At 40.1% G+C, this 23,122-nt stretch overlaps 1 protein-coding gene across 1 annotated transcript in view; it reads right to left on the bottom strand.

Moving 5' to 3' along the window:
- Window positions 1–23,122, bottom strand: part of PAMR1 (peptidase domain containing associated with muscle regeneration 1) — a 55,473-nt gene that overhangs the window by 4,506 nt on the left and 27,845 nt on the right. The window contains exons 7-9 of the mRNA XM_031055812.1: window positions 5,800–5,970; window positions 2,932–3,144; window positions 1,336–1,402 (exon numbers count right to left, since the gene is read on the bottom strand). Coding sequence (XP_030911672.1) covers window positions 1,336–1,402; window positions 2,932–3,144; window positions 5,800–5,970 — 451 coding nt within the window. The remainder of the gene's footprint in view (window positions 1–1,335; window positions 1,403–2,931; window positions 3,145–5,799; window positions 5,971–23,122) is intronic.

Below are 23,122 nucleotides of genomic sequence, written 5' to 3'. Positions count from 1 at the left end.
TTCCCTTGAGACTTCTGGTACTGTCTACATACATAAAAGACTTTTTTTTTCCTCATGATTATTTCATTTTTTTATCACAGAGAGACACAGACACCTCCATCATATCCAATCTGTGAGGCAATACATAACAGGAAAGTAAAGTTACAAAGCACAAGAGCAATGGCAAGTCTCTTGTATTTTTGAAGAAGGATGAGAGCTGTTGTGGTCATACTTAGTCTGCCAGGGTACCATTCCAAACTCACAGGTGACTTGCAGTATTGCATAATCTAGACTTTACCTCACTATTGACCTATTAAAGGTCAATGGAGATTCTACTTCAAGGGATTAAAAACAGTCCACAAACATGAGATGCCATCATCTCATGGCATCTTATGGATGGGACGACATGTGTGTTCTCTCAATACAGCTGGTGTTCATATCTGGAACACAAAAGTCCTATATTCAAAAGTTAATAGAGAAATTTAAGAAAGAAAAATCCCCTAATGGCTACTAAAGCCTCATGTCAGCTTCTCAGGGCCATCTCTACAATCATACATCACAGACCTGGAGAGTGGCAGAGTGACTGGGAAGTACATGCTTGCCTTGTCCTCAGATCTTCTCTAGCCATTCTGGCTGTTGCCAGAGACAGGATATGACTTGAGCTGGACCTTCATTCTGACCTGATATGACTGTTCTTAAGACCAAAGATGAGGACAGTTCTTGCACTGAATTGAAAATTAAATTAGTCATGTACTTCAAAACTAACCCTGAAATGATAAATTACTACTTGGACGAAAATGAACCTGAACATTGCAACATATCTAATTCTGATGGGATTTATTTCAAGAAATCATCAGAAGGGTAAGCCCAGGAAGGATCTAATCTTTCATTCATTCCTTCCTCCCCTCCTACTCTGCTTCCTCCTCTCCCTCATACCCAGCCTATATAAATTGTGCCATGTTGCTTTGGATGGTGAAACTTACTGGGAGCAGGTTGCATTGCCATACCCTCTTCTCTCCTTGTGTTCTCCCTGTGCACTAAGATGGCACATGTTCATATTTTTCATCATTAGCCTCAAGGAACTGTTCTTAGACTGTTCTCAAGCTTGCAAGCAGAATTCCAGCATCATCCTGTAGTTTGTCTGTCTCTGTGCATTTCTTCCTGGCTGCCTCCAGGTTGCAACTGGCAGCCTGTGCTTAATCAGACCTCCCCTCCCAGCACCTCTCATTGCTCAATTATCAGTGCATTTGTAGGAGTCACTGCTCAGGCAGGCTAAACACATGGAGTGAAAAGGAGAGGAGGGGAAAAGAAATCACATTTTTTCTTTAAACTGTAGTTGACATATTGCATTCTCACCTTGACTGAACCTGCATTGGAAGCACTTTCTGTCTCACCAGGTCAGAGATCTTTGGCTCTCTGCAGGCTAGAAAAGATATAATGTTGCACAGTACTTTTTCACATTCACATCTCAAGTGCTATGGTTCATATACATTTCCAACCTTTCCTCTCTCTAACTATAGTGGACTAGATTAAGAAAAGAGGCAGTTAAGTTACGAGCATTAACGATCCTAAAACCTAAAGCATTGGAAAAATACTTCTTCACAGTTCACAAGATCTATCCCATTTACAACAGTGGAAGCTTCTGAACTAGTCAGCATTGGCACTTTCAGGCATGGAGGAAGTTTTTTCCATCATTCAATGTGTCTGAATGCCACACTTGCACCACTATTGATGATGGTTTTGTATCACAGCAAACTTTTCCAGTAATGGAATTATATATAAAAATGCTTCATTTCCATCTGTGTAGCCCCACACAGCTAATTGGCATACAGAGAGGCTGCAGGATATATGCACTTCTAGGAGTCTGTTTGTGCACTTATGGAAGAAATTGGAGGCTCTGATTCAAAGGAACACTTCAGAGTTACCTAAATATGTGTAAAATAACAGAAGGGAGATCTAAGATTTCTAGTTTGGCATATTCAGTTTACTTACTTTAAGATTAGGATAAAATATTCAAGTTCAATTAACTCTGCCAGGGTCTCCTTCCTGCTGCCCTGAATGGAAGAAAAGGAATCTTGCAGGATGGATTTTATCTGTATGCCTTGTTCTCTGTGTAATTTAACAATATCTAGTTCTTTGTGATTGATATATGTGTTAACTATTATGTCAGTATCACAGTAGGCATCAATAAAGATGCTTTCCACAGATGACTGCATGCTTCGGGGGAGATTATTTTCATCTAAAACAACAGAATAAAGCAAATTGCCCAAGGAACAGACATATTTCCTTATACTATCATCATTTCAGTTTTTTAAAAATCCATATGTCAAGAAATTGCATTCATAAAATGAATTTAGCAGTTCCCCAGCCCAAATTCATTCATTCATTCATTCATTCATTCATTCACTCACTCACTCAGGGTTTCATAAACACTTAGTAGACTAGCTCCAGGTGAAAAGCATAGGATTTAAAGGTGTGATGCAGAGTTTTTATTAATACATATAATTTAATCATATTGTACAGGCTCTGCCTTTTGCATTCATGACTGGTCCCATTGTTTTAAAAGGATTGTGAAAGGACAGTTATTCCCTGTGACAGCAACTGATTGTTAACAGTCTCATGAGACAATTATTTCATTCTATTTCAATTCCCTGCTGACCTTCTTTGATCTTGATCTTACATAGGTTCAGTCCTAGAATGAGGATAATAAGGCTCTTAGGGAACATTCCTTTCCCTGTTTAAAGATGGAATCTTCTGGAATCATTGGCATCTTCTCTGTCTGAGTATAGCAGCCAGCAGAGCTGGCAAACTACAAAACTCAGTATCAGGTATCAGCCAGACAGCTTACTGTTTAGCAAATATGATCATTTGTTCAGTACAAATGATATTAAACACAATCCAGTAAAACAATAGCAGCCTGTGTGAGTTGTGGTAAAAAAGTTTGTAAACTACCTTTTATGCAGATTGGTTGCTTCCCTGACCATTCTCCATCGTCTTGGCAGGTCCTTTGTTCATTGCCACTAAGAACATACGAGTTGTTACAAAAGAAAGCAATGACTGTGCCAATTTTTGCATAGTGTCCATTCAAGAGCCCAGTGTCTTCTACTACTCTTCTGTAGCCATTGAGTGGACCACCAGGATCTGAGCAGTTTTTTTCTTCTAGAACTAATGATAGGGAAAAAAGATAGTAACCATTTTATCAGGTTCACTACATTATTTTCACCCATCAAATTGCTTGGCATTTCATTCAGATGTTACTAAACAATCTACACTTTATTAAAGATGCCTTTTCAAGACCCATCTGGGATTGCTGTTTTTGAAAATGTCAAATATTAAAGAAGAAATTATAATATAGGGATGTCTGTTTATAATACACACTTCAGTCTCACTGAAAGCATAAGATTCTCAAATTGGTAAAAATTCTCAAATTGTTAAAACCTTAAGAAGTAGCTGACAATCCTGAAAAAGAACCTTGACTTTCTATGATGTTAATGTTCCATTAATATTAACAAGGCTTCTTCAACAGCATAAAAGGCTGCACTTAAATTATTTGCAGGAAACAGGCCTTTGGCATTCTTTTCCCTTTTCTGTATTTTCAATACTTCACTGCACTTAGATATAAAATTAGACTACTTAATTTTGCTTTTATGTTTGGTTGCACTTTGTTTTCTTAGCACTGAGAGAGATATCTCAATAATCCAGGGAAATACATGAAATGAAAGAGAACATATGTATGTATTTACTGACAATAAAAATTTAATATGAAACACTTAGTTATGCTATATTCTGCCTATAAAACCTCTTTTAGTTCCTCCTTCCCAGTATTTTCCACTTATTTTAAATTCTTGTTGTGTTTTTGGTTCTTCTGGGTTTTTTCCTCAATAAACTTAGATTTTTGGCCTAAATCTGGAGGACAGTATTCACTATATGATCCTAGAAGATGATTTTTCCTTTATTTTTAACTACTCTGCTCTTTCTATTCAGCAGCTGACAAGGTACATTTTTTTTCCCTTTGGATTTCACCTCAGTTTTCTTGTCAGGACAACATTAACATGCAATCCTATTTAATTTCTCTGCCTGGTGCCTCAGTGCATGATAACCAGTGCACATCTAGTTCAGACAGCTGGTGTTGGTGCTGCTCAGAGTGCCCAGAGGACTGGGACATATCAATTGACCCAAAATTACCTCTTCATATCAGTGCTTCAGAGTTGGCTGCCTGCTGAGCCTCAGTTCACAAAAGCACCAACATATAACAAAGCATTCAGACATTTATTTAAATTGCCGTGAAATCAGCACAGTTGCAGTGAAAGGGTATGGCCCTGTCCTGTCACAAAGTCATACCTTGTGCCCCCAGACAAAGCCCAGCTCAGCAAAGTGTGTGAACACACAGCCAGCCATAACAATGCCATTCCAATGAAGAGCGTGTGCTTTTAACAGTGAGTATAGCACTCAAGCCAAGTCTATATTTCAGTGTTTTCTTTGCAAGCATAGGATTTTAGCATATGCTGAAAGCTATATATGTATTTAAATACTTTTCCACAAGTTACATTCAGTAAACAAGGATTTCTGAACCTCCTCTCTATCAGGAGAAAGGGAAAAGCAGAGCCCTGTCTCCTTTTTATTTGGCTCCATTTTCCTTCTGTGTACCTCACAGGCTCTCTCAGTTGTGAACCATAAGTGACTGATAACTTGATAGCAGCTAAAGACTACAGAGAATCCCCCACAGAATAATGCTTTATTTGCAAGTTGTTTTCTGCACTGATGGCTGGCCTGGAGGCATCATCTGATCACCACAGTGCGCATGTTTCCAAATGTACCAAAAGCTTGACCAAGTAAGTCACTTAAGGCCTTCTCTTATTTCAGTACTTTGACAGTAATTGTCTTCTTCCTTAGGCTCAGGGTTATGACCTTTTTGATTTAGTAAAAACAAAGAGAAAACATCTGGGAAGGAGAGACCTAGAAGTTCAGTGACTTCCAAATCTAAAGACAGCTCTTTCTATAGATCTTTAGCCAGGGCCATCATGCAGCAGGGACTTGGCATGATCTTGAGATTACATTTTCTCCAATTGGAGACTTCTCTAGATAGAAGAGTACCTATTGCTTGCTCTTTCAAATGAACTTATATAAAGCTGTTTTACAACACTCCCCCCAAAATGTACATTGTTTGACATAACACACTTATAAAACACTTTATCAATTGAAACAAATTATTCTGGAATATGAAAATGAAATTATGCAATGCAAATCAACTAAGGAAATTTAAAGTCTCTTTGGATGTCAAGAAGGAGTTTTACAGCTGAACCAATGTAAATGGTAGGCATGCCATCCTGCACAGTCAGAATCAGAAGTTTCTTTTACATCAACTTCTATCTAGGATGGGAATTGAAATAAGAGTCTTATTAGAGTCTGTGTTCACACAGTAAGCTCCTGTTCACCTCCACAGAGTGCACCGGGCTTCTGCAGAGAAGGTGTCACACACCATAGTAATGGAAGTAACTATTCATTGTTGCACTATGTCCCTCACTTGGCTTTGGTTCTAGGCATTTTCTCTCTATGTGCAGGAGGATACATGCCTAAAGACTTTGAGGTTATTAGTTTTCAGTAAAGTGATGTTTCAGTCAGACCTTTATATAAAAAAGTCTTGCAGGCTGGGGTTCCAGCAGAGTAAAATAGGAATTCCTACTGCTTCTTAAAGACAAGACAAAAGGACATGTTATGTCACAGACCTACCAAATTTCAAGCAAGAAACTGATAGTCTAGTTTCATGGGAATACATTGGCCAAAAGATTTTATAAGAATTAAAACTTAAAGTGACCTTACCACATTCAGGATGATGTGTTGACCAAATCCCATCAAGCTGACAGTAGGCAACATGGCTGCCTTTTAAGCTGTAACCTGCGTTGCACTTGAAGTAAACCCGGGCCCCGTATTTAAAGTCATCTCCTTCCACAATACCATGAGCAGGAGCACCTGGAGTCCTACACATCACCACTGACAGTTCAGATATTTCAAAAAAATCCACTTTATTACAAAAACAGGACTGTGTTAGGATGATTCTTTACTTAGAACATAGAAAAACCAATTACAATGGACATAGGAGTCAAAATTAAAAGAGCAGTACATGCTGATCTTTAGAAAGTTGTTTAGACATCAGTTCTACACACACATCCCACTTTTCAAAACCTATCTACATCATAAGTTTCAACAGGATTACTCTGAAGTGTCACATGATCATGTGCATAAATGTTTGAACTATTAGGGCTCATTTGCTTGGAATATTAGTACTTGAAATACTTTCCATCTTAACAAGGGTTTTGAATGAGCTACCATGCGTGGTCAGGAAAAAATCTAGATCCTTAAAAGCCTTATACTGAATTTCTCTCAAATACCTCTTTACATTTTATATAGATTTTTAGATAACATCTCAGAAATTATAAAGCATCATTATTTGTGTAAATCAAACATTAACATAATTATATTTAAAAGGAACCTTGATATTTACTAAACTGAGATTTTTACCCTTTCCACAGGATATTGGGAAAATACAGATGATGTTCTATATAATTACTGCAAGTAGTAAATATTAAATTAAGCATCAAAAGCAAGATTTCTCTGACAGCATCAAGCCAGCCATGCTAAGGTCCACCTAGCACATAAACCCGTCCAATTGTGGTAAACAATAGATTTGAAGGAAGGACTATAAAATCAGAACAAGCATGTAGAATACTTTCCTGGCATAATCTGTCAGCATTCAAAAGTGTGAAGCTCAAGGACTACCTGAACTACAATGGCATTTTTGATATAACATACCCCGCTGATATTTTTTTAACATTCGTCTTAGTATTTTCTACACTCAACCACCTACTCGGTGTCCACAATATCCTGTGGCAATGAGTTCTACAAAGTGCCAAACATGCACTGCCTTCTTTAGTTTTGTTTCTAGCCTGCCACCTGATAATTTTATTTGATGCTGTACTTTCTTCATTATGAGAGGCAGAGAATGTCCATGCCTTATTAACCTTCTCCAAGCTACTTTTTAAGGCCAGTTTCCTGTATGTAGAAATTACATGTATATTTCTGTAGGTAATGTAGGAAACACATGGTTTATTATCTACACAGTTACCTATCTCTTTGGCTTTGCCTGGGCCGTTCATTGTGAAAAACTGCATGGGAGAGGATTCAGTGCAAGACATAGATATGCATATGGGTTTTTTACCTACCACCTGTGGTACTCTGCTGACAATAGATAGATCAGTTCTAAAGAGATCACCCCTACTTTATGCTTTTAGAATTTGACTTTCCTGTTTTGCCTCATAGCTAGTTGCTTGCTAACCTGCAGCCAAATTTTTATCCTTAAAACTTTCAGAGGAAAACTTCTAAGTCCTTTGCTCTGTAATCCTTACACAGAGCCCACATAAATGAATCCATGTATATGGACTGTGGACCATCCAATGACTCACATAAAGAAAACGTCAACAATGAGCTGGAAAAATCATTTGTGCGCTAGTGAGCAAAGATCTTGGCAAGAAAAACTGTCTAACAATTAACCATTAGATTGAGGCCTGGACTATTACGCTCCTAATCAAATCAAGTCCAGTTAGGGTAGGTCAGCATTTCCTCTTGGCTACAAGTATTCTTCATTAATGTCATCATTAGCAAAAGAATAATAAGAAAGAATTTTAAAAAATAGTAATTCCTAGCCCTTGATGTTTCTCATGTGAAATATAGATGCTATATATACATATATACGTATATAGGTGCATATGTGTATACATAAGGACATAGATAAATGAAACATAAATAATGGGAACACCTTGATGTTTCTCATGTGAAATATAGACACGTATATATACATACATACATATATAGGTGCATATGTGTATACCTAAGGACATAAATAAATGAAACATAAATAATGGGAACCTAGAATTTCTAGGTGTTTTAAGTTCTCAGAACACTCATCTTCCCACTCATGATCTCTGTACTCCCAGTCACTCCCTCCATATCTTTCTCTGAGCAGCAATCCATTTCCCTCCATTTCTATTTCTCTCTTTCAATTTAAAGTCACACTCAGCTTGTCAAATGAGAAAACTAGACCAACTATCTGTGCACCTCTCAGACTTTTACTTTTTGTCATAAATACAGGTTTTTTGTTTTGCTTATGGTCCAGTTCAGCTCTGCAGAACAAATATTTTGGTGCTTTTGTGCTCCAGGTCCATCCTAGAAAAAAATGTCACCAAGCTACATTTGCTTACTAACTACCAGTATCTGTCCTTGTTCACTCCCTAAGTGCTGAAGAGATTTAGTTTCTCATCCTTTTGATTTGTTTGTTGCCTGACTTTCTTTAGATTCTCTGCACCCCTGGGAGCCAGCTGGCACAATTTTGGTTTTATTTATGATGAAAATTCAGTATTTCATACACAGATTCATTTAATACTGAACTATGGACTAGAGCAGAGGACATGGAGGCAGAAGGTCATGAGATCTAATCACAGCTAAAGAAATGTGGTCATAGGTAGGTTGCTTCATCTGCAGTATGTGACAAATGAGAGCACGCCTTTCATCACAGGGATGTTACAAGCATTAGCTCATACCCACTTGTGTCACAGAGCCACTGTAGGGTTTCTCCGATGGCAAACACCTTAGCTTTATTAATAGATGTGTCCATTTTGTTACCCATGCCTCTAACTACTGGTTGTCTGTTCTCTTGTAACATAGGGATGAATCTGCCACTGGAGACAGAGCCACTCCCTTAATTTTTTACTATGGATCATTTTGTAAGCTCATTCTTTCTCTCTACAAATTAAATGTGGTTTTGAATCTTGAGATGTTCCCTGCATCTCAGTCCCACAGCTGAGTTCTCTGTTTTCAGTGAAAGTCTCATACAGTTACTCTAGTGCCTGCTCTTTACTGCTTTGGTTTGAACTCTGTAGGTTTTTTCTTCTTCAGTTTGACTTGCATTTTATCCCTTTCACCTAATGTGTTTCAGGGAGCTCTTTTCCACCTTTTCCCTTTACTTGTGAACACTTCAGGCAATGGAGTTTTGAAGAGTTATTATGAAGGGAATCCTAGCCCCCATGTGTTTCATCCAAGTCCATCTTATTTTTTTGTGGATAGCTTCCCATCAAGAGTGAATTTGACTGGTTGTTACATCTTTCAGTAGGGCAGTGTATTTCATTGAATTTTCAGACAGCCTTCTTTGTTTGAGATATTTTATTGAAGTTTTTCTATATTCTCTCCTGGTGAAAAACTAAATCCAACTCTCCAACAGACATTTCTCAGAAGTCAAAAGGAAAGTAAAAGAACATTTTGTAAATGTCATTCATACCTAGCTCTGCCCTCTGGATACACATTAGTCATAAAATCCAACCACGTGATCTGACCTACTTGTCTTCAGGTTCTAAGCTTCCTAAGGTATTTGATATGATTTCAGATTCCCTTGCTTACGCAGGATGGACTGAGAATTTTGAATATCACTCCTCCTTCTGTGCATGGTCCAGCAGAGAGGGCTGGGTCCCCCTCACAACTCTCACTCACCTCCAGCCACCCCCACCCCAGCTGTACCTGTGCATGGTCTAGCCTGACTGCTACAGCACAGAGAGGGCTATGAGCTGTTTGGACAGCATTTCCTTGGGAAGCACATGGTGGAATGGCCAGGAGCACTCCATGAGCTTGAACCATTCCTAGGCCACTAGTTAGACTGCTCTGCTCCACATGAAAAAAACACAAACATTCCTACTGCCCTGTGACTCTGGCTTCCTGCCTTTGGGACAAATGGGACATGTGTCAAAGGTTCAACCTCTGCACCTTCCTCTTGGACCAAACCCACCAGGAACCCAGAAAATGGAGTAGAAGTCTACAGAATTCTACTATGAAGTGGTAATGGACAGCCAAATATGAAAGACATTCATTCACGTTCTGTCAAAAAACATCTGAGCAGTCCAGAGACTCCATGAGGGTCCTGATCCCATTCTTCTTGCCAGGATGTCATCAGATCTACAAAGATCCTGGTGAATTTACATCTAGAAAGGTGAAACTAATGTTAGGGAAAAATAATCCTGAAAGTGATTAAGAGCTAAGAATGACCAGCCTGCTCATGCAAAAGTCAAAAACTATAATGATTGAAAATGTAAAAAAGAGAAAGGATACATTAAGATGTTTAAAGGACAACAAAGTATATTCAAGCAGGAAAAAATTAGGAACAGGATAATTCTTACTAAAAAAAAAATTATAAAAGTCTCCTTGACAAATGTTGGAAAGGTATGGTAGGATGTAAGTAGAAATTTTATGAGTCTTGTCATTTGAAAACTGAAACTCCAGCTAAAAAAAGTGGAACAGAAATGTAGGGAACAGAGCAACACCAGCAAATGCATCATGAGCGGAGAGATTTTTGTTTAATTTTTTCCTTATTTTGCTACACAGTGTTATTCCTGGAAAGTTCTACAATTAATCTATACAGCCATGTTAGGTAACCTTTGCCACTTTAGGGTTTGAGATGAATTTTTGGCTTGAGAGCAAAGTAGGAGAGAGTGGTTACAGGCTCCTCTGGCAGAAATGCTAAGTTGTGACAGAACAGCTGTTAGATAATAAAAAACAGAGCTGCCTCAAGTTATCACAAACTCACACATTCCTGATAAAACTTATTATACTTCTTGCCTCTTGCTTTGGTCTCTTGGGGAAAAGAAAACAATTTCTGGCCCATATGAAACATTAAAATGGCTTCACATTTAATGGATAACTTTCCTCAATCTGAGAAAAACTTGACTAGAGGAACAGTAAGTTCCTGAATTTTTAAGTAAAATATTCTATTATTAATAATAACAGTACAAATTCCTTTCCCTTTTAAATTATATGTAAGAGACATTCCTTAGATCAGAATTATCTGCCATTTAGAAATAGTCCTTGGGCTCATTTTATCACCAGTGAGATAAATTAGATGATCTCTTGAGCCACACTTTTCTCTCTCCAATATCCTTCAAATCCTGCCTGATGGAATTATCATTTGCTTTTGTCCCAGAGTCTCTTCATTAAACGAACGCTATTTTTTTCTGCTACCTTCCTCTCACCCACTTTGTTAAATAATATATACCCCTTCATACATATAATTTATGATCTCTATATTCTGCACAACCTTTCAATAATATATTGCATGCCTGAAATAAATCTCATTTCTCATTGGTGGTACTAATAAAAGGTTTATATTTCCCTTTTTGTCCGTCCCTGAAATTAGGTGCAAGAGCTTATATGGAATTTCGCTCGTAATTTGCTTACAAAATATTTTAGTATTTCTACTTGCATATTCCCAAGTCAGAGTTTGGCTTTCAGGATGAGCTGTGCTACTGTATATAGCACATTTTGCCTATGTAGTATAACTCTGTACATTTTTTATAGAATTATTGCATGGTTTGGGTTGGAAGTGATTCTAAAGATCATCTAGTTCCAACCTCCCTGCCATGAGCAAGGTACCTGTCATTAAAGCAGGTTGCTCAAAGCCCCATCCAGCCTGGCCTTGAACACTTCCAAGGATGGGGCATCCACAGCTTCTCTGGTCAATCTGTGCCAGTGCCTCACCACCCTCACAGTAAAGAATTCCTTCTTAATATCTAACTTAGATCTACCTTCCTTCTGCTTAAAGCCATTCTCCCTTGTCCTGTCACTAGCTGCCCATGTGGAAAGTCTCTCTCCAGATCTCTTGTAGCCCCTTCAGGTACTGGAAAGCTGCTCTAAGATCTTTCCAGAGCCTTCTCTTCTCCAGGCTGAACAACCTCAGCTCTCTCAGCCTGTTCTCATAGGAGAGGTGCTCCAGCCTGATCCTCTTCCTGGCCCTCATCTGGACTTGTTCTAACACGTCCACATCCTTCTTGTGTTGGGGGCCACAGAGCTCTTCTAGGTGCTTGTAATGTTGCTTTTGCATAAGCTGTGCTGGTGTGCTCAGGAGGCCAAACACTGAAAATGCTCACAGCACTTGATAACCAGCAGGGGAATAGGAGCAGCTTCTGCTGTTAGGAATCCTAGCATCTTTCTGCAGAAAAAGAGTTGTGGACTTAGGATGGAACCCCTGGGCCCACCATGCCACCCAGACCATTCTAAGGACTGTCAGAGAAAGCCTGATTGACTGAAACTGAAGAAATTTAAATAACTATCCTCAAAAAGAGGACATTTTGTCTGGAGGAAGCCTAAATTACATTCTGTTCCCCAGTGAGTGCTGTCATTACTCTGCATGCTGCTAAAAGTCACAGCAGCCCCTGAGCCAGAAAAACGCCTGCACAGGGATCTGAGCATCAGGATTTGGATCTGAGCTTTGGATTTTTCATGGTTTCACAGCAGTGGCCAACAAGTGCTCTGGAGCTAGAGGACCTAGAAGCCTGAGAAATGTGGCTCCAGGATCCTGTTGCTGGAGGGAGCACAACATGCAGAGTATGTGGAAGTGACGTTTTTTTCCTTCTCTGTGATTAAGAAAACAAAAATTAAAGGGAAAATACAACAGATAATACAAATTTCTTTGAAATTTACTGTTATGAAACCATTCTAACAGAAAACTCCCAGCCAGCTCCACCTACATGCACTTCATACAGCTCACTGGTATTTGCAAAGGCTGCCTACAGCCAAGCCTGCTAAAGTCAATAGTGGCAAATCCCATCCTGTTTGCCATTTTGAGTGTAAGTCTGATTTGATCAAATTCTTTTTCTTGGTTTAAGTTTTGTTTAGAGGGCAAGCCTGATTCCCTGAGTATTATTACATAATAGTAATATCTGTTTTTCCAAATTTTTTTTTAACATTAGCATATTGGAATTTTACTACTGGGGAAGCTCCAGCATGGAGTTATCAAGTGATTAACCTGAAGGCAAGCAGAGAGTGACTGACAGAGCTAGGAACATTCCTGTTATCTCCTGACATTCTTACTACATTTGCACTTAAACTGACCTGACTTTGTGCAAAGTCAGCAGTAATTATTATATCATTTAGTAATCAACATACTATTCTCAGCAGCACGGTTTTGTCCAAAGGAGGTGAAGCCATATGGGAGCAGATAGTTCAGAGTGTCTGACCACAAAGCATGTGAGTTAAGGAGGGACACAGCCATGAGCAGCTCAGCAGCTAGTGCTGGGTATTGTGATTCCCTTTGCAAAGCCCCATGTGTAAAGAGCTCTTCTGAATTCAGACAATATCTGTAGTCTTCACTCAAAACAGAGCTTATTTCTTAATGTTGGCCCATGAGCTCTGTCAGGTCCATGTCTCTGATGTCAGTCCAAATCTCTGATACCATTTATTCCTATGCTTATCCCTTCTCTCCCCAGCATGCATCCACAAGGTGAGGACACCCCAGGTTCTCACAAGGTTTGCCAGCAAAGAACTGTCATGGGGGAGGACTCAGATGGTTCTCCAGAGACATCCTCCTTTGGCAGCTTGGCATAGCAGCCAGAGATGGCTAATGCCTAACACAGAAGCCCACAGAGACTAACTTTAGCCAAAAGCATAAGGATATTGGCTGTCAAAATATTTTTAGAATGGCTGTATCCTCCAAGAGGGAGTGAGGTGCGGGATTCCTGGAGGCCACGGCTCAGAGTGCTCAGACCTGCTTTTCTACTGTTTCTCATAAGTAGTGCACAGGGCTTTCAAACCAGCATATGAGTTTGGCAGTGGATTTGATAAAATAATCTGCATTGGGAGGTGTCAGGCTATCCTGCCATCCTGAGGCAGCATGGCTGTGCATTCTTCTATGCTCATTAGAGACCTTCTTGTATTAGGTCACACACAGTATGAGGCAGGAACCCTGCCTCCAGACTGATTCTTTAGGAGTCCCAGTGTTCTTGTCTGGCTCCTGTCTGCCTTCAAGGTTCTCTGCATGCTGGGATCATGGGCATATCATAAATCTGCTGATAGCAACATAGGGTTTGTGAGATCCTGTAGTGCCTCATAGAGCAAAATGTGTAAACTGTGCTGGGAATGTCCTGTGACACTGCTGACACTCTCTCTGAGCCTACAATTGTTTCAGCACAGGCTTTGTTTCTACAAGGAGCTCGACTCACAGTGATGGTACTTATACTCAGGAAAGAGCCTGGCATCTTCTGAAGCTGTTCTCAAGAGCAACTCTCAGCTCAACATCTCCTGAATAAATGGAGCAAACACTGCAGGATCCAGCCTAAAGAAACTAACATTCTTTCACCACCTCCCTGAACGTCCCACCTCTCCTGCACAGGAGAGCACTGATGACTAAGAATCCACACGAAGGAGCCCAGCTGTTCTGCTCCAGATTCTGGCAAGAGCTGGATGTGAATGGGAGCCAGAGAGGCTCGATGGCATTAGCTTTGCAATGTGATCTTCATTCTTCCCCACAGCAGGAACAGACTGCTGGGAGCTGAACAGCTTTGGAGGACAGGTGGTCTTGGTCAGGACTCTAAAGAAAATGCTTTCTGGGGGTGGTGTGTGTTTACACGGGCTGTGTCTGAGGGGGCTGCTGATGACTAGAATGCTCGCTTGTCTTCTCTGGTTTCACTCAAACTTTTACTTTTTGGAGCTGACAGGCTCTGCAATTTAGATGAAAAAAGAATGTGGCTGCAACTTTTAGAACCAGAAATTAGATGGGAGTGAGCAAAGAAAGCCAAGAGTGCTAAGGTTTGGATTGAAAACTAATAAACTAATTTTTTTAAAGCAAGACTCTCATAGCAGAGAGCAAATGATTGGAAACACCACAGTAGATCCTGTACAGGAAAGAGCATGGAAACTAATGTGATAAAAAGGTGTTCACAGGGATGGCAGTATTTTCTGAACAGCTACAGCCACTTATCAAAGGAGCTGTACTCTACTTGGTCATGCCTGTCACCACAGACTCAGCAAGGAGTGGATGAGGCTCTAGGCAGGGGCCCCAGAGGTACCTCAAGCCTCTGTGTTACCACAAGCACTTAGCCAAGTCTAAGCTCCACAGAAGTGCTCATGTCATGGTGATTGCAGTAGCTAAAAGAGCCAGTATCCCTCAGGAACTTGGCCCTCAGTATTAAATACAAGTCCTGAATGAGTAACGACTATTCCCCAAAAGTTTGCGTGTGCATTACAGTAGCCTTCATTTAGGTTTCTGGTAAGGGAGGATTTTTGATAAACTACCTCTGCCCTCAGTCACTTGTGTTTCAAAAGAGAGGAAACACTCTAACCTCCTTCATGCCTCTTGTGATGTCCCAGGACACATCCTCCCAGCTCCATGCCCAACTCCAGCCACAGCTCATGCAGAAATGCTGGGACAGGCTATTCATTACAAAGGTCTTTGGCCTTAATTTATTCCCCATGAAAGAGTCCTGGAAGTTCAAATCACCTCTCACTGTTGCATTTTGCCAGTCCTCACATTAATCTTGGAAATGTCAATGGAAATCATAACAAGAGTGGCTGATCAACCAGCTCCAAGAGTCAGAGAGTAGGTTTCCAGTCCTGCTCTCTGGGCCTCTTTGCTTTTGCAGTAGTTCCACCAGCTAGGAATAATTACACAAAATTATGACATCATCCCTACTGAAAACCAAATCTTTTCATTCCCTTCCAGCCAATTGGAAGTTGCCTCTGATGTTTTCTAACTCCCTGCCTCTGTGAATGAGACCGTATCCATGAGAAAATATGCTTGGATCACTCACTGTGATTTATTCATCCGGAGGCAATTTGGAGGCTGTTGCTTACAATTAGCCACTTAATCTTTATCAGCATTGTTCTTAGCCCTTAGAAGGCTGTGTCTCTGGATACAACCTTTCCGGTACTTGGATGGCCTATTTAATTACACAACTGGACCTGTCTGTGCGTGGGATACTGGAGTGAATGAAATCCTAACAATCCTAAACATTCATTTCTCTATCAGTAGCAAGAGCTAATATTTATCATAAGTTCTCTAATGTGTCTCTTGGGAAAAAAACACAATATCATCCTGCAGAGGAGAGCACTGTCTGCTCAGGGGGAAGATTATAGGGCAAGAAAGAAGCAGGTATGCTCATTATTACATCAAATTACAAATGAGAGAGTAAATAATCCTGAGGTGTTTCCTTGTGGAGATGTCATCTTTCCAAATAAACGGGGATAAGCCCAAGCAATACTGGATGGAAAAGGCACTCTAAACAAATGCATATTGCTCAGAAAAAATGTTTCTGAAGGCGCATTAACTGAAACAAGAGAACAATATACAATGATATAGATTCACCTTGGCATAGCTGACAGAATATTTCATTCAGCCTTTTGCAGGGATCTCAGCTGAATTTCATACAGGAAGTAAGATCTGGCATTGCCCATTTTAGAAAAAGAGATGGCAATTACCAAGCATTGAGATGAGAGGATAGGGAAAGGAAATGAAGGGAACTGAAAAGCAGAAGAGTACTAAGGAAGTAGCAAGGCAATTTCATTGGCTGTGAAATGCAGTTTCTGAGCTCCTGAAGGAACCAAAGTGGAAAGTGGGAGTTGTAAGAAAGAACAAATGGGATTCTGCCTGGTCAATTTTGTCATTATTCCTGCCTCCTGGGGCCATTCTGCCTTGGCAGTGTTTTGCATCACCAGTGAACAGCATGGAAGACAATGCAATGATTCCCATGAAGGGAAGTGTGTAAGGTAGCTGCCTCAGAGATGTTTGAGTGTATAATCCTCAAGGAAGAACAAAGCCTTTTAATGAGTTTGGAGGGAGGGGGAAGGGAAAGAACAAAACTGTAAGCATTGAAGAATGCTGATTATTTCAGCAAACTTTTACCATAGTTTTAAGGTTACCCCAAAGCACTGCAAGAGCTGCAGTCCGTGTGCTTGCACCCCAGAAGTACAAACAGTGTATCAGCAGGCTTCAAAGAGGACTGAACAGAAGGGCAGGAGAGGGAAGAAAGAAAAAGCAAAGTTGTATTTTGGGAGGGTTCCTTCAATTAAAGCTTACGACGATGTGTTTTCAGGCCATAGACACTGGAGAGAGGCCAAGCAGGAACACTTATGACCTATTTTGTACTTTTGTTAGGTCTGTGCTTTGTTTTGGGAGGGTTAGCAGTTGCATACAATCCCTCACTGTATTCTGGAGAGGTAGGTTTGGTGTTGGCATCTATTGTAGGGTGTGGGTGCTTGTTGAGTTTGGGGGTCTCCTTTATGTCTTTGGTGTTGTCTGTGGTTTATTTGGGTGGAATGTCAGTGGATAATGTTGATTCTTTTTCTTTAGTGGCAGATTGTTTTCAGAGTCTTGGGGGGATTGGTTGTGATGGTGTGGGAATTGTTTTAGTTCTTGGAGGTAGTTTTTGGGGGAGTTTACTGAATGCTGATAGTTTGGGATGGCTGCTGTTGATAGTGGGACATGCTTTCTGTTCAAACAGATTTTAGTGGTGTAGCTATGTTTTATTCTTGCAGGGTGAGGATAGTTTTAGTGGGGGCTGTTACTAACTTTATTTGTTGTTTTGGAACTTGTGTGAGGGTTATATGACAGGGTCATTCAAGCAGTTTAAGGGTAGAAATCAGAAAATAGTTTAATGTAAAATTCCAGCTTTGGGAGTTTGAAATAGAGGTTTAAGTCCTTTTTTTCTGAGGTGATTTGTGGAATTCTAAGAGGTGTAGTCTTCACTCATTGGTTCAGAAGACCAGCGTTTTTTCAAAACTGTTAGAGTATTTTTAGAAATTGAGTATTTTGTTTTTCTAGGGCTCCAGTAATGGGGAAGAGGATTAGGAGGATGCTGAAATAGGTGAGGGAAGCTAGGTGGCCAGCAACGGTGAATGGTTGTTATAGACAGAGATCCCAAATCTATAATCTACTCTGGGCCTTTCTCTCAGCTCTTCTAACTCCAAAAAACCCAAAAGTTACATCTCCTCACACTCAGCTTGGAGGCAGAAAGCACCTCCATCAGCAAATTAACAACTGTGTTCCAGCCCCCTACTCTGGGACCCTTGCAGAAGGTGGGGGTGAGCTTGAAGTGTGCCAGTGATGCAGACTGGTTTTTGGGCTGCAGGCAGTCATTCTGTGCTGAAGAGCTGGTTTATGCCATGCATTAGAGGAGCCTTTTCAGAAAGACTCAGCCTCCTAAGTGATTCAGTGGTGAAATGACAGGCAAAAGTATCTTTGTCCCATCTAGTGTGGGGAAAATGCCTGAGATGTAGCTTGGTCCAACCTGTCCTCCTGATACTGATTCATCCTTCCACAGGGAGAATCCTATGGATGGTTTTATCTCTAAGATGTCTTCACAGGTTGAGGAAAAAGTTCAGTATTGTTTTGGGGTGGGCAAGTAGAGATTGCTACGAATATATTTAATGTAGTTTAGAAATACACTTCTTTTCCTATGGCAGGCCTATCCTTGGATAGATTTGATTTACAAAGAGACAATTTCTTGTTTATTTAGATGTTGGCTATGCCTGGGGCTGTGCTCTGGGCAGAATACCATGGAGTTTTCCCAGATACGTTTCACTTTCTGAAAAACTAAAAGAATTGTCTAGTTAATTGACACTGGGAAAATAACAAAGCAGCAAGAGAAGTTGTCAGTAAAGCAGATGTTCTGTCTCTTTCAGCCTTGCTGTCAGTGACACTTACTCACTGGAGTTTCAAGACACTATAAAAGTATTATGAGATCAAACACTGGTAAATGGTATGAGCACCTTCCTCCCAGAGAGTGTGTGACTTACCCAATCCAACATTCTTACTGATGGAACTGAGGGAAAGGCCAGTCCTAGGGATCATATTTTTGCAGGTTGATTTACAGCAGCTGTTGTTCAGTGGCTGCTTCAGATGTTTGTTTCAATATCCATCCTCAGCCATCAACATCATTTTTGTCTTAGGTGTTTCTGTCCTCCTATGAGGCACCTTGGCTGTTTGTGTAACACGAGCTGCACAGCTTTAGTTTATTGCTTAGTGAATTAAGACAACCCAGAACTGATGTTAGGTTATCTTAAATCACCACACATAGTGTTTGGTGGTTTGGCAGTTTCTCTGTGAGCATGTCCAACATCCTTCTAAACAAGGGAGAAATCTCCAGAAAATATACTGAAGTGAAAACTGGGAGCAGAAATCTCTACCTCCATCTCAACACAAGCCCTTCAAATTCCTGCACTAGGCACTAACCAATACAGATTGCCTTGTAAGCACATGATTTTCCTGGAACGGAGTGTACTGTGGGACAGTGAGTATGTTGTGGGGCAGGATGTATGTTTGCTAACATCCCAGCAAACATCTACACAGCATCACAATGTTCTTCTGACCAGCTCAATAAAACAAGAGAGGGCATTATGCCACCAGAACTGAACTCTGAAGTGACTTATTAAAAACCTCTCTATATTATGTTGCCTCTCAGAGGCAGTTCCAGGAAAGTTCTGGAAAACAGCCACCTCTGAGACCATTCTGTGGTCACACTACAGAGCTGCTGCATGACAGGCTAAAGGGTGGTGCTGTGTTAAGCTTCAGCCTGTAGCCCCTAACGGATCTTCAAAACCCAAGAACTGCCACACTGAGTGAAAGGTTTTTGTGTGCCTCTCAAGGCAGCCCTTGGATTGTAACAGTGAAAAAAAGCCACTAGCCTCTACTCCTTAGCAGCTCCAGGTAGATGTCCTTCAACAGCAGGAGCAGGGTTTCATTCCCATCCCAAACACATATGCCAATAGGAAGGACAATGGAAATGTGGTGGAGAAGGAGTGGCAATAATCTCATATCTTTGACATAGCCACACAAAAAATATGACCTTGACACAAGTGAGGAAGAACCCTGTCCCTTTAAAAAAATCTGTAACAAGCCATTTTCCACTGGAAAATTCAAGTGAAGCCCAACAAACAACCAAAAAAAACCACCCAAAAAAACCCCAAACAAACAAAACCAAAAAAAAACCACCAAAAAAACCCCCACCAAAACCAACCAACAAACAAAAAAACCCAACCAATCAAACAAACAAAAAAGATCCAATGGCAGTCCCAGGAGCAGGGAAATTAAGAGTCATATTTCTACTAGGAACACTTTCCTTAGCTGGAATAGGACTGATTTCCAGTACAACACTGCAAGAAAGGACTCAGGGGTTTTTATTTAATTATACCTGAAGTTCTCCATTGTAATCACACAGTGTAGGTAAGATGTAACACATGTGAGCTGTAAATGGTGAAGTGATTGCACACTGATATAATGTAATTATACACTTACACAGTGATTATGGCACTCCTTGAAGTCTATTACTGAGAATCTTTCTGAAAAAATTATAAAAAAACAACCCTCCAAGCATGCTATTAGAAAACTCCGCATTCCATATCCAAGGTTAGGTAAGAAAACTAGGTTCAATGCCCAGAACCTCTCCCCAGTGCCTCATCCTCAGCTCTGCTGGGTTTCAAACTCTGTCTAGCTTATGCCAAGCACTGACAGCTGGGCTCCTTTCTCCCACAGCAGAACAGGGGGTGAGGTGTGGTTGGTGGGATGTTAATGCTTCCTCCCTGTTTTAAAGAGGCTCTGATAGGATGAGCACATCCCTAAGAACCAGCCCAAGGCACAGATGTATGGGGCCAAAAAGGATGGAAGTGGATTGTATCAGCTGTGGGGAAAGGCCTGAAAGCTATATTCAGAGGCCTGTTGGCACACAGTAAGGCCAGCCCTAGCAACATCAAAGGCTACAGCAAGGAGTTAGTTTATACAGTTCTGTCAGTTGGATTGGACTCTTCATTAGGATGCAGAACAAACCTCTCCTACTTGGCAGACAGGAACAAGAAACAGAATAAAAATGGAAATCAGATCTCAGCCCTGAATTCCCCATTCAGTGAAGCTCTTCTTAGTTGCGTAGGAACTCCAGTTTGCCTGGCTTTGTTTGAAATAAAGGTAACAGGAAATTTCTGGGCAGGATGAGGTCAAGGTCTCTTGCTTTGGGGCCAGCAAGCCCTGGGAGGACTCTGAGTCAGAACAGCCCGTTCTAGGAGGACAAGCAGAGAGCAAGAGCATTTGCTATGGGGTACCAGCAATACTGTTTCTACAGCTGCATCCTCAGCAGGCAAACTCAACAGGGAAACTTTGGAAAAGACCTTTCTTAGTTTGAGTTGGACAAGTAGTTGTCACACTGCACAGAGTCATGGGCATTCTGACACTAGAGTGGATGGTTTTTAGCAGGCAGGTTGTGCACTAGTCAGTTTCTTACTTTTCCCCTGCCTCTTTTGATGAAGTTGCTGGTTTGTCTCAGTGTATTTGTATGCTAGGAGGACAAGATTATCTGATTTTGTGGGTTCCTAATGCCTCTGACAGCATTAGAATATACAGAGGTCAAAGAGAAAAGCCTGAGTTTGCTCTCAATCATGTCAGCATGGCTAAGGGGTCACGGGGAGGGGGATGTAGGTATACTGCAAATTCACTTTAAGGTCAGAAAGAAGCTCAAGTATTTAAAACAGGAGTTAGTTTTCTCTACCTACTGTATCATGATAGCAAAGTGTGTTTATTTTAAGAAGGTATTTTTTGCTATCTTTAGGATTTGTGTTTATTATGTTTTGGGTCAGAAGATAGAAGGTTAGCATTTGTTTTACAATTTCATTTAATTTTTTTAAACAGTCTCAGGAGTAAAATCAAACATATCTATATAAAATATTTCTTGCCCTGAAACTGGACTGACTGAAATATATTAGCAGCTGTCACAAAGATAAATGCCTACGTTTCACTCCGTGCTGTTGAAACCTTTAGATCACTATATTAGCCCTTCAAATTGTAAACAAAATGTTAATTTCTTGGCTGCCATGGTAAAAGATAAAAGAGACTGCTAGTTGTAAGTAATCTGTACCTTGGATTATTTTATTAATATTGCAAATTGTAAGTGACAGGTCAATTAGGGTTAAATATGACCCCAGGAAAGCAGCTTGACCAATGCTGATCATCCTGCTAAATAGATGGAATTTAATTTAATGGAGGAAACAATAGGTTCCCTGTGGTTTAGCTCATTAAGGTGATTTCCATAATTCCAATAGTGATTCCCACATCTTTAAACTTGGTAACAGACAAAAAGATAGAGCTGCATTGGGATGGTACAGGACAAAAAACATTTCTGATTCTGTCATGAAATACTCATTGCTAAATTTGTTTAATTTGGCCTTAACTCATTCCTGAGATAATCCCACAGTCTCTCTTCATCTGAACTATGTCCCTTGGATTTCTTTAAAACCCTCATATCTCTCTGGGTACCTTCTGTTGCACCACCTCAGAGCTTCTACATGCACTTAACATTAAGGGGCTCTAATTTTCTTCTCTCTTATACCTATTTTTTATCCATTAACTTTAATGGGATTGCACCTGGTTTCGAGAAAACCAGACTGAAAAAAAGTCAGTCTTATAGTGCCCAAACTCATATTCCGTACTACAAAAGTGACTTTTATGACAGTTTTCTGCAGAAATAAATTTATTTCCCTCATCTTTACCTCAAAAGACAGCACTTCTGCTGAAAGACCTAACAGAAAGAAAAATTCTGAGGAAAACACAATCTCTCTTTAACATTTAAACTAAAAGGCTGTTTAGGAAACTACAACTAGCTTTTAAAGAATTACAGCCATAGATATTTTCCCCAGTTCTTCCTTTTGTTCTTAAAAAACCAAATCAAACTTTAATTTTCTGGCTTTTCTCCCCATACATTGGAAAATACTTAGGATGCATTTTGGCAAAACTGAAGGAAATATCTTAAGAAAAAAATTACTTGAGGCTGGAGAGAAAAAAGTTTTGCCATGATGTTTTCTAACTGTGAGGTTTGCTATTCACATAGAAGGCAGTAATATAGATGCTGGAAAACAATATTATCCCTAGCATGAGCAAAAGGCAAACATACAGCCACAAACATCATAATGTAACAGAATTTTATCCACCAAAGTTGTTCTTTTACAAATCAAACTAAAAGATTCTCATCAAGTTAAAAATCTTACTGTATATGTGTTTAAGTGTCTCCTCTCTTTCATCCTGTTAGTACCTGTACCTTTCATTGCTTTCAGTGACAGAAATCCCATCCTATTGTTTGTCAACTATCTCCCCTGTTGTTTGCACTGGTGAAGCTTCTACACTGGAATTACAAAAGAAAGTCAGTAAAAGAATATGAGCTTCATTCTTTGCCTTGCCTGTACTGTAGAGCCTGCCAAAACTAGGGCTGAGGTTTGCTGGAAATGTAATTATTTGAAATTTTGGTTGGTTCTGAATCAGACAGGAATCTTTCTTTTTTTTTTTTTTCCTCACTCTGTTCTA

The sequence above is a fragment of the Geospiza fortis genome, unplaced genomic scaffold, assembly GCF_000277835.1.
Source record: "Geospiza fortis unplaced genomic scaffold, GeoFor_1.0 scaffold66, whole genome shotgun sequence".
Classification (NCBI taxonomy): domain Eukaryota; kingdom Metazoa; phylum Chordata; class Aves; order Passeriformes; family Thraupidae; genus Geospiza; species Geospiza fortis.
This window is presented reverse-complemented; position numbering and strand designations above follow the sequence as displayed.